This window comes from Gymnodraco acuticeps, unplaced genomic scaffold (assembly GCF_902827175.1).
Source record: "Gymnodraco acuticeps unplaced genomic scaffold, fGymAcu1.1, whole genome shotgun sequence".
NCBI lineage: Eukaryota > Metazoa > Chordata > Actinopteri > Perciformes > Bathydraconidae > Gymnodraco > Gymnodraco acuticeps.
Genome location: NW_022990349.1, coordinates 25,200 through 39,652, shown reverse-complemented (window position 1 = coordinate 39,652; position 14,453 = coordinate 25,200). Strand labels below are relative to the sequence as shown.

The following is a 14,453-nucleotide window of genomic DNA, read 5'->3' as shown; positions in this document are numbered from 1 at the left end:
ATAAAGATGTGTTCGGCTTGGTTTAATATCGTCTATAGCCACAAGAGGTAAACACTATTCACCAAATCTCGTTTAAATTATAGTGCATTTAACGATTAACCTTAATTATATAACCTAACATTTACCAATAGGTGTGTGCGTTTAAGTGTAGCTTAAAATCCCTTTATGGATGTTTTCGGCAGTGTTAAATCTCGTCTCTAGCAACAAAAGGTGAACAAAGGTGCATTAATTAGTAGGAAATGATAGGTTTTAGGTGCTGCTGTACATGAAACAACGCTAGCTAGCTAACCTGGTGTCCCACCTTAAATAAAGGGCTAACATCAAACATATCCAAATTCAAATATAACCCAAGATGGGCTTCAGCACTCACCTAATACAATACATAGCATAAATCCAGTCAATAAAACCCGCCGGCAGCTCATATTTGACCATTTTGTCTCCATTATGTTGTTGTAAACAGGAGGAGTTCCTCTGCTGTTTTTTTTTCTCCACCCTGAATCGTTTTTCTTCTTCGTGGGAAGTTTTGGCGGCGGGGTACGAAGTTGTTAATGAGGAGGATGCCCCCTGGAGGCTGAATAGAGCTATTACAGCTGCCATCTGAATTCTAAAATAGATAAAGTAATACAATAAATAGTAAATAATAAAATATAAAAATAAATAATAAGCGTAAAAAATAATACATAAATAGCAATAAAAAATTAATTAAAAGTTAAATAAATAGGATAAAAAAAATTTTTTTTAAATATATATTTTTAAAAATCATATCATATATTATATAGTTTGTATATTGTATTGTTGCCCTTTGGCCAGATATGCTTGTTAATTATGTCCTTTTATGTATTTTATTTACATCCTCACATTTCTTTAAAAGGCTATTACAGCGTTCTCCTGCTTTGTATAGTAAGATAAGGGCTTATTTGATTATTTCAGTGATAAACATGCAGCCTCTCTTCCCCTCGGAGCTGCTGGACGTCAGTGTGTTACTGTACCTGAGCAGATAGTGTGTTCTCTCTGTGTGAGACGTGGCAATTAGATGTGAATAGTTGTGTTAAGTGGAAGGAGATGTGCTCCATTGTTTATCTCTATCTCTTGTAAGAAAGCTGTTCAATAGTTTGCTTTGTTTTGTAAATTGTCTGGTGAGCCCTCTTTGTTTTGAGTCATTAAAAAAAAAAATCTTTAGTTTTGCAAATCAGTTTCCTCTCCTCTTTGTGTCTCCTGGTTATTCAATCTCTTCCCTTGAAACCCCCAGGGGTGTCAAACTCAAGGCCCGGGGGCCAAATCCGGCCCGTGACTTAATTTCATGTGGCTACATACAAGAGCTCTGATAGAATGTTTATTATACGGTTACATGGCACTACATGTCCCACAATGCATCTCAAATTGGACTTTTTTTCTCAGAATTTTACTTTTTTTATGTCACTTGTTTTTTTCAAAATATCACTTTTTTCCTTCAAATTTCACTTTTTTTCTCCAGAATTTGGCTTTTCTTTTAAAATCTTGTTGTGACATTCTCACTGAAGAGACTTACAATTATTTTCCCTAGACTTCTGCTTTCAGACGTAGTTAATTACGAAGTTATTACCCTATCCGATAATAATCCAATGCAGAGGAAAATATTGTAATATAATGCATTATTTTATATGATATATTTATATATTTATTTGTATATAGTCTTAAAGTTACAACCGACCCTTTGAGTGCAGCCATAATGCTGATGTGGCCCGCGATGAAACTGAGTTTGACTCCCCTGCCCTAGACTATTAGGGAACGTAACAGATGCATGTAAACCGAAGAATAACAGCCAATATGCAGCAGGGAATTTGGCAATTTGTAAAGACATGAAAGCCGCAGAAAATGACAAATATTCAAGTCTTTAGAAGATGTATTCTTGTTGTCAAAAGAGTTGACATCTTTACTGAAACCCATGCACATAGTCATTTTAGATTCCTGTAGCTGCTGATTTATTATCAATTAAAACGATTAAAAGAACAGAGGTCTGGATCAGGAGTGTTTTATTTTAGACTGGATGCCATTTCACTTGTCTAACCCTCGTACAGATCTTACAATGTAAAACATGATAACAATGATTTAAGTGGAATGATAAAAGCTGAAAGCTCAAACTGTGCACTTTCAATCAGAAATAAGTGGTTAATATTGAGCGAAAAATTTACATTTAACAGTAAAGTGCAAATACAGAATACAAAGATCCTTTTCTGGTTCTTTAAGAACAAACACTGATATTTAAAATAAACGATTTGCATGATTATGTCTTCATGAACTGACTACGTTACATTTATGTTATGGTAGGGAAATTGAAGTTTGCATTTGTCTATGATGTAAATTAAACATTTCTTAAAACATAACACAAATCTGATTGGCTCACAATTCAAACTCATCTAAACCACGTATGTATAGCTCATAATTAAGCTGCGAGTGTCATTTTTCATTATTTACACCAGGGGAGTCAAACTCAATTTCATCGCGGGCCACATCTGCATTATGGCTGCACTCAAAGGGCCGGTTGTAACTTTAAGACTATATCAAAAATACATATATAAATATATCATATATATAAAATAATGTATTATATTACATTATTTTCCCCTGCATTGGATCATTATCGGATAGGGTAATAACTTCATAATTAACTACGTCTGAAAGCAGAAGTCTAGGGAAAATAATTGCAAGTATCTTCAGTGAGAATGTCACACAATTATTTAAAAAGAAAAGCCAAATTCTGGAGAAAAAAAGTCAAAATCCCAAAAAATAAGTGAAATTGGAAAAAAATAAGTGAATTTTTTTTTTTAAAGAAACACAATTTTGAAAAAAAAAGCAACATTTACAAAAACAATTCTAAGAAAAAAGGCATATTTAGAAGAAAAAAAGTCAAATTCTGAGAAAAAAGTAAAATTTGAGATGCATTGTGGGACATGTAGTTTATGGGCAACGTGCTTCTGTAAATCGGCATGTAACCGTATAATAAACGTATTATTCTTTGCAAGCTCTTGTGGGGCCACATAAAATGAAGTCGCAGGCCGGATTCGGCCCCCGGGCCTTGAGTTTGACACCCCTGATTGAAACGCTAAAAAACAAGTAGTTATCGTCTCACAGTTTGAGCTTTCAGACAAATTCAAACATCCATCTAACTTTTGAACATTTACTCCATCATTTTGGGGATTTAACGTACATGTTTTCATATAATCCAGCAGTGTTAGATCAGAGATTATTGAATACAAATCAGTGAATGTCTGCGGTGATGAATCTTCATATTAACGCCATATGGGCCACGAGTAAAATGAGTTACTGTAAGAGACACACGTTAAATTAGAGGGTTTTAAATGTCACAAACACACCAAGCCGTAATGCAATAAGGCCTTTTCAGAGAAGAAACACCTCATGAATATTATCTACTTTCACCATTTCTCCGTTCACAATCAGACACACGGTTTTTCTGTCAGTGCAACTTGATATTTCTGGATCATTCATAAATATCAACGTCAGATATCTACAGTATAGACAACACAAAGGAAATGTAATACATGCACGTCAACAAAGGAAAACAGTAATCAACATGTCCTAAAAGCTGCTGTATGCGTGATTATATGGATATTGTTTTAATCACAATACAGAGAGAAGTCCTTCTTTATCACTTCAGGATGATTTGTTTTCAATAGAAGTTCATTAGTGCCGTTTTAACCGTTCAAAGTGACATCGAGGGTCAGTCTGTATTCAAAGCAGACTGCTGAGAAAAGAACAAAAACTATTGAATTTAGTTAATTGGTGAAATCCTACTTTTCTGTCTGCATGTTTGAACATCAAGACTTTAGTGAATGTTAAAACTAGTCATTTTCCACTTTCTTCAGCTCCAGAAGTCTTTGTATTTCTCTTAATATTTTAAAACTGAAGCAGCTGATGTGCCACCTCTTGCGTTGGGAAATAATAATTGTCAAATATGCCAAAAAGAAACCTCCACTTCCTTAATTCAAAACCATTCAATGTCTTATTAAGGGGCAATGAGACGCCTGCCGTTTAACACCTCAAAACACACAGATTTAATGTGTAATCTTGTGGTTTTAAAATCCGTATTTTTTGTTAAACTGCCTTGATTAAATATGGTTAATTAAAAAGCACAATTTGTCATTTTAAGTTTGGGTAAAAGCCTCAGGATGCTTCATTAGAAACACTTCGAGATGGTCTAAAAGCGTCTGAAATACGCTTAAATCTGAGGGTCCTTATTATTATTATTGCAATATTAGGAAAACACACTTTTTATGGCTTTTGTGTCGAGGTGTGAAGTAGCTTTCTCCCATAAGCTCCCTGCTTACATTTTCACTGTAAAATTCAATGCAATTAACATCTGAAAATGTCCATTTGTAAGATTTGTTTATGTCAAGGGGAAAAACGATTATTTTCTTTTGAGTTAAACGTCTTTGGGTAAACACGTTTTCTTTCCCGTGGTTTGATTTCGCAACGAATTTAATTTGGTGGTTCCCATTTCAAATCTCAGGGGTTTTAGCAAGTCCAAGAGTTCCAGAAAGCTCACTGATGATGAAGCGTATTTTAACTTAAGAACTTTCTGAGGTCTTAAGGACGAAGTTGTTTGTGTTAATAATACATCAATCACAGATCAGTCTTTTTGATTTGCTTTCCAACACCCTGACACTTTAAAGCTGGTACAGGCAGATTTGTTCTTGCATTATTCGGCAATAATTCATCATATTTCGAGCACATTGTCCTTCAAGTCTTAGCCAGTTAGGCAGTTTTCTGGAGAGGCAAACATTGAACGTACAGCCCTCCACCGGGGTTTCTTTGCAGTTTCAGTGTCGTTGTGCCAATGCATGAAAAGCCACTTATTCTGCAGGACTTTCCTCCGTTGTATCAGGCGCTTAACTTCTGGAATCACCATGCATGCACATCTACTTTTGTTGAACAGCCAATAGGAATGCTTTCTCTCTGAAATGATGTGGCTAATTGGTCGCAGGCTAGATTTGATAAACCCTGAAAACAGCAGGAATCTGATTTTCAAATAAGGCTCGAGTTACAATATGCCGAGAGGTTACTGTGGATTATTTTGTACCCAATAACGGTAAAAGAAACTCTGCATAACCCAGCTTTAAAAGTGTTGAAATGAAACCCATTTGTAGCCTCAAAGTGGTGATTAATGAACCTCGTAGACACATTAATACCAAAAGTTATATGAATTTGTGTTGGTGATTTTACCCACTGAATTCTCAAGAGGTGCTCCCTCTTTTAAGTGTCTTTGAATGAGCAGCTAATTGCTCTTTTAAGCTTTTAAATTACACTAAGGGAACCAATCAAAAGGAGCGAAACGCGTTATAAAATCCACTTCCTCTGTGTCTTCATGATTTTCAAGAAGGGTGGAAAATAAATCTTTGAAACAGGATATGGATATTTCTTCACTGTGTTTGTGCAGCTTTTAAAAAATGTCCGATGTGAGGAGAGGATGAAGGATGTTGCTGAAATCCTGTTAGTTTGACAGTTAAATTATGTGCAAGTATTTCCCATGAGTGTCCTTCATCGTGTCTTTGTCACAGGGCGAGAATGAGCCAAAACAAGGAGGAAAATGTCACAGAACAACAACAGTGGAAAGGAAAGAGGAAGCGAGTGGAAAAGGGAAGCAAGGACGAGGAAAATGTATGCATCCAATTTTCGTCTAAAATGACCTGGAAAGAGACGATGAAAAGTGCTTTTAGACGACGACAAACCTTTTTTGGTTGAGCTAACAGACGGAAATATATATCTACAGTAGAAACGAGACGCAGGGAGATCCCTCCGTCAACAATCACACATTTACTTATTTACATTTTTCTTGTTTTAGTAGTAGTAGTGTTCTTCTTCATTATTCTATTATCCGCAGTGTGCTCTGTACACAAGAAAAAGGCTCCTTTAGTCCCTCCAAAACTCTTCTTCTGTGGTGGTTAGGGGGCAGGAGGAGGAGGGGGAATGAAGCTGAAGCAGTTTCCTGTCAGTGTCATCATGTGTCTGGAAGCTGGTTGATGTCAGTGAAGTTGGTGTCGTTGAGGATGACTTTGATTCGCTCCAAAGAGTCCGCCTGTCGTATTCGCTCCAGCTGAACCTGCAGAAACACACAAATAACTCATTATTATTCAATTAAAACACAACAATTCCCTTTGATTATCCCTTTGGTATGTCTCCTGTTTACTCCGTTATTCTAAGGCCCCATTTACACGCAAACGCAAACGAACCGAATACGATATAAAAAAAGTATTCCGTTCACACGAGACCGCTCGAAAGCGCTGGAGACACTGTAGTACATATGCCAAGCCTGTAAGTGGCGCTGTCTTCCGCCACAAAATACACCAAAAGCAGCGAAGAAGACCCCTGAGCATGGTTGCCATGGTTGCCCTTCTGTTCACTCTCCGCGGTGGATTTAGCAACATGTAGTTCATGTAGTTCTCCATGTCCACTTGTTGCTGATGGTTGTGGAAGAGGAGCTGTAGATGTTGCACTAACATCTGTAGCATGGTCAGTAGCTACTGACAGTAGCTACTGACCATGCTACAGCAGTGAGCAGCAGAGGTGGGGAGAGGCGGGGTTAAGGCTTCATCATTATCAGGAAATGATCGTATAGGGCGTACACACTGAGACGTTTGGCCCCCCAGAGCGTTCCGGTTGCAGATCTATCCACCTTGGGACCCGTTATCGTTTGCGGGGTCTGTTTCCGCGGTTCCATTACGGCCTCGTGTGAACGAACGGGCTATATGCGAGAGGAAAGTAGCGGATACAACCGTTTGTGTTCTCGTGTAAACAGCACCTAAGGCTTCGGATCAGAGCGTTTCATTTCACATATCCGACTTTTTCTCATGATCAATTTTGGTTTACTCCCCGGCTTTTACTCATTGAAAACTCTGTATAAAAATGTTCCAACCAAACCCATTTAAGCTCACAGACTAGAGGTGGAGAAGTAGTTTTACCACGGTGTGAAAACACTATTTTACAAACAAAAATCCTGCAGAGCGCCAAACAACTCATTATTATTCAATTAAAACACAACAATTCTTTATTTGTCATTATTTAATTTGAAACGACTAACCCTTTGGCATGTTTCCTGTTAACTCTGTTAGTCTAAGGCTTCGGGTCAGAGCGTTTCTTTCCTTCTCGCCTGCTTTTACTAATTGAAATCTCTGTATACAAACTACAAAGCAAAAACATTTAAGCTGTGTTTGGAATCAGCCACAAACTAGAAGTGGAAAAGTAGTTTTACCACGGTGTGAAAAACACTATTTTACAAATAAAAGTCCTGAGTTTGAAATGCACTCAAAAGCCGCGTTCACACCAAGTACTTTGCCGTACTTAGTTCCCCCATGGAACTAAAGAGCAGATAGCGTTCACACCGGAATAAGTTCCCTGAAGGAAGATTAGGCAAATGAAGCCGCTGACGTCACTTCTTCTTCTTCTGCTTTGGGTTTACTGGCAGGCCGCAAACCACTTCACGGAGTATACTGCCATCCGGAGTCCCCGGCCGGAAGTCCCCGGAGTTGGGGAAGGCTTCAGTAGAAGCTGCTGGGACTCCCAGCAGCTTCTACTGAAGCCTTCTGAGTAAATCGCCAGAACGCCGACACCTCCTCATCTCCACCGCTCCCATGTTTTATTTTGTGTTGCCATAAGTTAGTCTCTCTGCGTTTGTGCGCTGGGCGAATGCTAATGCTAATAATGCTAATGCGAGGATAATAAAATGGCGGCTCTACAAAACATTTCAGAGTTTTACGGGGCGTGGTTTGCAATCGCCCAGCCAATCAGAACTGTGGTACTGAAAAGTACTCTGTGTGAACGCGGCTAATGAAGCTCCAGCTGAACCGGCAGAGCACCACAAATAACTCATTATAATCCATTTAAAATTCAAAAACATAATCTAAATGTTTTGTCCCGCCTTACATCACAGTTCTAGTTTGTAATACTCACAAAAATATAGTCAAAATAATTTCTATTCAGTGTCGTTTTCCCCCATTTATCCAATGCTATGGTTTCCTCTAACAAGTGGAATAAACATCTTGTAAACAAGCATCAGAATGATGTTTATCGCCAAGCAGGTTAACACACGAGGAATGTGTCTTGGTGTACATGGTTCATACATTTACAGTTATCTTTATTAGGATATCGTCTCATCCTTAAAAGATTTAGCTTTGTTGTTTTTCCTCATCTCTTAAACACTCTGCTCCTGGGACTAGGATGGGTAAAAAGCAGAGAACAAATGTCACTGTGTGCATGAACATGTGTCCAATTCTATTCTATATTCTATTCTAAACACTCCTCTCTCTCACCTGAAGAGTCTGAGAGAGTTTGACGAAGTCCTTCTGAACCTGCTCACTGACGTCCAGCTCCGTCTGCAGCCGCTGAGCTTTGTCCTTCTCATCCATCGCCTGAGTCTGGAGCGCAATCTGCAGGAGGTCAACACAACTAACACTAGATTACAGAGCCAAGACTGGGCCAAATAAGTTATCTTAAAGGTCCCCTGTTATACTGTTTTCCATTACTCTATCACAGGTCTCAGATATATACAGAGCCTGTCTCTGATTGGCTGAAACACCAAACAGATCATTGCAGCATTACCCATAATCCCCTCTGTTTCAGCCCTGTTTCCAAAGTGCTGATTCTCTGTCTGTTACTTTAGATTAAAGTAAGGAGCCCCTCCCCACGCCCCTCTGAGAGAGATTTGGTTACAAAGAACTCAATGGAGCTCTAGGAGGTTCAGGTGATAAGGGGGGGGGGGGTTGAAGAAGAGGGGACACATGTTGATGTCGAAGAGACATGGACGAAGAGGGGACACATGATGTAGAAGAGACATGAAGAAGAGGGGACACATGTTGATGTAGAAGAGACATGAAGAAGAGGGGGACACATGTTGATGTAGAAGAGACATGAAGAGAGGGGACACATGTTGATGTAGAAGAGACATGGAGAAGAGGGGACACATGTTGATGTAGAAGAGACATGAAGAAGAGGGGACACATGTTGATGTAGAAGAGACATGGAGAAGAGGGGACACATGTTGATGTAGAAGAATAAGAGACACTTGAGTACGAGGGGAAGAGAAGAGGGGACACATGTTGATGTAGAAGAGACATGGAGAAGAGGGGACACATGTTGATGTAGAAGAGACATGAAGAAAGAGGGGACACATGTTGATGTAGAAGAGACATGAATAAGAGGGGACACATGTTGATGTAGAAGAGACATGAAGAAGAGGGGACACATGTTGATGGAAGAAGAGACATGAAGAAGAGGGGACACATGTTGATGTAGAAGAGACATGAAGAAGAGGGGACACATGTTGATGTAGAAGAGACATGAAGAAGAGGGGACACATGTTGATGTAGAAGAACATGAAGAAGAGGGAACACATGTTGATGTAGAAGAGACATGAGAAGAGGGGACACATGTTGTGTAGAAGAGACATGAAGAAGAGGGGACACATGTTGATGTAGAAGAGACATGAAGAAGAGGGGGACACATGTTGATGTAGAAGAGACATGAAGAAGAGGGGACACATGTTGATGTAGAAGAGACATGGAGAAGAGGGGACACATGTTGATGAAGAAGAGACATGGAGAAGAGGGGACACATGTTTGATGTAAGAAGAGACATGGAAAAGAAGAGGGGACAACATGTTGATGTAGAAGAGACATGGAGAAGAGGGGACACATGTTGATGTAGAAGAGACAGGGAGAAGAGGGGAACCATTGATGAAAGAGACATGGAGAGAGGGGACACAGTGTTGATGAAGAAGAGACATGGAGAGAGGGACCATGTGATGAGAGAGCATGGAGAAGAGGGGGACACATGTTGATGTAGAAGAGACATGAAGAAGAGGGGACACATGTTGATGTAGAAGAGACATGAAGAAGAGGGGACACATGTTGATGTAGAAGAGACATGAAGAAAGAGGGGACACATGTTGATGTAGAAGAGACATGGAGAAGAGGGGACACATGTTGATGAAGAAGAGACATGGAGAAGAGGGGACACATGTTGATGTAGAAGAGACATGAAGAAGAGGGGACACATGTTGATGTAGAAGAGACATGAAGAAGAGGGACACATGTTGATGTAGAAGAGACATGAAGAAGAGGGGACACATGTTGATGTAGAAGAGACATGAAGAGGTGGATTTTGCATAACAGGTGACCTTTAAAAGGTGATGTATCTTTACTGGTTGAATTCATGATTTTGTATCACAAGGAAGTTTACAAATTGCTAATATTTGTAAAAATGTTGTTAAAACAGAAACACATTTTGTATGCAAGGAAAAAATTAAATATAATTGTATTTGTAATAAAAAAAAGTCAAGAAAAGGAGTCACTTTACTGTAATGCAGACTTTTACACTTATGCAACATTACTTTATCTCAAATGTAAGAAATTGTGTAATCTCATATCAAAATATTTATTTAAAAAAAAAAGTTTAAACAAGCATGTACGACTAATTAAAGCAGCCATCATAACATCATGGCTTGGAGTATCTGCCTAACTGGTATCCTTTAAATGGTACATGACGTTATAAAGGGCTGTCTTTACGACTCCTTAAAGGGCTTTACATTCACACTCCACACATGCAAGGTACCAACTGCTCCAGGAGGCTCACGTTTACACACATCCACACACACTGTTTCAGGTGACTTTGGTGTGTGTGAGGTGTGCATGTGAGTGTGTGTAAATGACCTTTGCAGTGGAGAGTTCTCTGAGCTGCCGTTCCAGACTGATCCTCAGACCCTGAAGGTTCTCCAGAGTCTCCGTCTTCTCCGACAGACTCCTCTCAAACTACAGGAACCACAGAGTACATCAATAATACACAGAATACTGCAGTGTTTAATAAAACACACAATATATGCCTTAAAAATGTAGTAAAGTAGAAATATAAGTAGCATAAAATTGGAATAGGGAAGTTCACATTATAATAAATACACGTTTTGAGTAAATGTCGATCTGCATTAGATTTCTTATGTATGTACAGAAACGTAACACAAATACAGTATCCAAACTATTAGGACATTAACATGTAGGTTTTAAGACTGATTACGTTCTAATTTCAGCAGTAATTAAGTAGATTAGCTCAAGTACTGAACTTATTAAAATACTTGGTGGATTTTGGGGACATTTGCAGGCAGCAGATCAATCTGAAAATCTGACGTAAAAGATACGCTCTCACTTTAAAATTAAACAAATTAAATTAACTACAGGAACCACAGAGTACATCAAGAATACACCCAAGTACTGCAGATAATACATTTGACCAGAGGTGGAAGTAGTGTTTCAATCCTTTACTTATGTAAGAGTCAGGCGCGCCGGATTCATTTTAGAAGTGGGGGGGCCAAAAAAAGTGCATGTGTATGGCCCACTCCCAAACCACGCCCTACACCCTACCCCTACACACTCCCCCCTCCGTGACGGAGTGAACTCCGTGGAGTGACACACGAGGCTCCCTCCTGTCAGATGGAGGGAGTAAATACAGCAGCAAGCTTTGGGACGGCCTCCCCTCTCTCCGCAGAAACAAGAAGTGCCGTAACTGAATGTAACAACGGTTTCAAATCAGCATCTCTTTTACAAAATGTAAATGAATAACTCAAATAAAACACCAAACATCTTTCATTGTGTTTCAAAGCTCTTTTAGTTTTAAACCTGATGTTTATAAGCTTCTTAGTTTTTGCAACAGTCTGTAAATATACAACTTTATAATAAAATGCACACAATTACCAGTAGTGTGGCGTGGGGAGAAAATTAGGGGAAGCCAATATTACGTCCTTTCGTTTGGGTCGGGGGTGTGGTGGTCAATGTGATAACGTAACCAGATGAGTGATTACAGCACCCGGTATCATTTTACACACATTTGTATCATTCAGATGCAGGACTTACACACGCCTGTTATCTAACCGACAGGTCCGCACGCACTCTCCAGCCCAAACTCTAATAAGCATTCATTCACAAACTAAATCAGGAGACCTTTAACGTTTTACGTCCGATTCGCTCCTTTGTTCCTCGCTGTACACAGCTCCAGTTTGGGCATCGGCCTGTCATCAGATTGTATTTTTTGTTGCTGCTGTAGCGGAAGTTTAGTACAATTATTTTTGATTAAATACTCCAAATCTCCACCCTCCATAATTGCACTTGCTTGCTACTTTCTAACGGCGGTGAGAGAGGTGCAGTGACGCTATCTATCTTCTATCGATTAGATTTATGATTCGAAAATAATAAAAGTAGGGTAGACATGTGGATATTATCCGGCTGAACAAAACGTGCATTTATCTAACAGGTTCATTTTTCACTGACCTTATTTCGAGCTATTTTCCAAAATCCTATGTAGAAATCCCATTGCTTTTTTGTCGAGGGAAACCGAGCGCAGCTTACTTCCGGGTTTTAGGATGCGTCACTGCCACACTAAATTGATGCGATTTGATTGGAGGCAAGGGAAGCCAGCCGCCTCTGGCTTCCCTTGGCATGGCCCTGACTAATCACAGGTTGGCAGGGGCATGACGTTAGCCTTGTCTGATTGGTCAATCCCTCCATTTTTTTTCACCAAGGGAAGCCAATTTCGGCTGGCCTCCACTCGCAACAGAGAGTGCAATCTACTGTTTCACCATAACATCTAGAGGGGCGCTGTTTCACTCTTTGTAAAATACTCAATGAGAATGGGGGAGAGACGGGCCGGCAGCAACACCCGGCAAAGAATTTCCGAAACTAAACGAAGTGTTTTTATTTATTTATTAAAATTATAACTACAATCCAAACAAACAGGGGAAGCCTGGCTTCCCTTGGCCTCCAGGAGAAAACGCCACTGACAATTACCTTTTTCTAGACTAAACACAGGTATGATCCTAAGTTAAAACAATATGAGGTTATCATGAGGTTGTTAACATCGCAGTTTTATCGTTTAGTGGTTTTGCAAATAATTAACCACTCTCTGTTTTTGTACCATTCTGCGTTGAAGTAGGCCTACCTTCTCTTTGCCCAAATAATCTACTAGCGGTCTCCTTTTTTCCGATAGTTAGCTGTACAGCTTTACCCCGCCTCAATGTCCCGACAACAATCCTCCATGCAGTCGGAACCAGCCTGTTTCGGTACAACAACGGCGGCGGTGGTTTTGACAGTTTCTGCGGCCGCAGAGCTGCTGCTTTTGGGTTCATCTGGCTTCGCTGATTGAAGAAGGTCCAGGCTCCGGAGATGTGGATGTCAGGGATGTGACCTTCCAGTTGTTAAATTTAAGTTTAGATTGACTGTATTTAGTTTTCTTCTGCGCTGGTTCTTCTGACATGTTTGCAAGTGTATATATTCTTTCTATCTCTAGGTTAACGACTGACACACACAGAACAACGTAACAAATAAAGTAAACAACGTAACAAATCTAAGCTTTTTTATTGGTTGTAATTTAGGGTACATGGATACATTTGAATGGTGTGACAATGTCCTATTTCATTGGGTTAAAATGTAGGCCTACATATTCTTCCTGTTATGTCTGCCTGCTTTATTTTACCTAATGCAAAGTGACCTGCTCCATCGAAATCAGTCGCATTGACCCGAAGACACATTTTGATTCCTAGCTTTCTAATGATATCAGGATTGTTGTTGTACTCCAAATATTAAGCAAAATATGTCACATTATATAATGACTGTTACAGAGTCATCATTTTGAGAAAAAGGCCTTTAAAGTTTTCTCTTCTCTGGAATCCATCGATCTGATTGATTATTAGCAAATGATCAAAATACTACGGAGGGGAAATATTTTTGTTTGGATTACTGCACTCACGGGAAACACCGGCTGTTGTTATGCCTGCTGTGACCCAAGTTACTCGGTTCTCCGCTTGTAATTATGCCGTTACAAGCTTCAAAGTTGTAGGCCTATTTATCATCTGAATTTTCCGAAACAAGTTTAATATTCTGAAAGCCAAGACTTTGCTTATTTGAAATCAGATAAAAACAAACTGTAACGGACCCTGCCGTGTTATCTATGATGAGCACCTTACATTCATAATTTCAGCGGGAGGGAGGGGGGGGCGGCGCTGAGGAACAGCAGAGTGGCCAGTGAGAGCTGTCATCTTCCCTTTACAAGCTTCAAACATGCCTGTAGCTAGTGAGATTGAATATAACAATCAAAAATAACAAAATATACACAGCTAGATCAGATCGCGTTATAGATGCGACTTTAGAGTAGAGGGGAATTATTGAAACGGGATTTGTACAGTTTTCCGCGGCATCTGCTGCTGTGAAAATGTGGGGCAGGGCTGAAAAGCGGGGGGGCAATGGCTCCCTGGCCCCCCCGCTTCCGGCGCCCTTGGTAAGAGTAGAAATACTATGGTCTTAAAGGCGCTCTTTTAGGTTCATATTCAGATTTTACTCACAGAAGAACAGAAGTTGTGTTTTTGTCAGCAAAATTGTGTTAACGTATCAAAAGTACTCAGTATGCAGAATGGCTTTTCCCCC

The 14,453-nt window shown here is 39.6% G+C and overlaps 2 protein-coding genes across 2 annotated transcripts in view; both read right to left on the bottom strand.

The window, feature by feature from the left end:
• The window catches only part of mpzl1l (myelin protein zero-like 1 like), a 30,220-nt gene extending 29,714 nt beyond the window's left edge, over positions 1–506 (bottom strand). Inside the window, exon 1 of the mRNA XM_034223958.1 lies at positions 371–506. Coding sequence (XP_034079849.1) covers positions 371–443 — 73 coding nt within the window. The 5' untranslated portion in view covers positions 444–506. The remainder of the gene's footprint in view (positions 1–370) is intronic.
• A 2,813-nt stretch (positions 507–3,319) lies between these two features.
• rabep1 (rabaptin, RAB GTPase binding effector protein 1) overlaps positions 3,320–14,453 on the bottom strand; it is a gene marked incomplete at its 5' end in the record, with an annotated part of 34,908 nt that continues 23,774 nt past the window's right edge. The window contains 3 exon segments of the mRNA XM_034223959.1: positions 3,320–6,097; positions 8,304–8,420; positions 10,701–10,799. Of these exon segments, the coding sequence (XP_034079850.1) occupies positions 5,996–6,097; positions 8,304–8,420; positions 10,701–10,799 (318 nt within the window).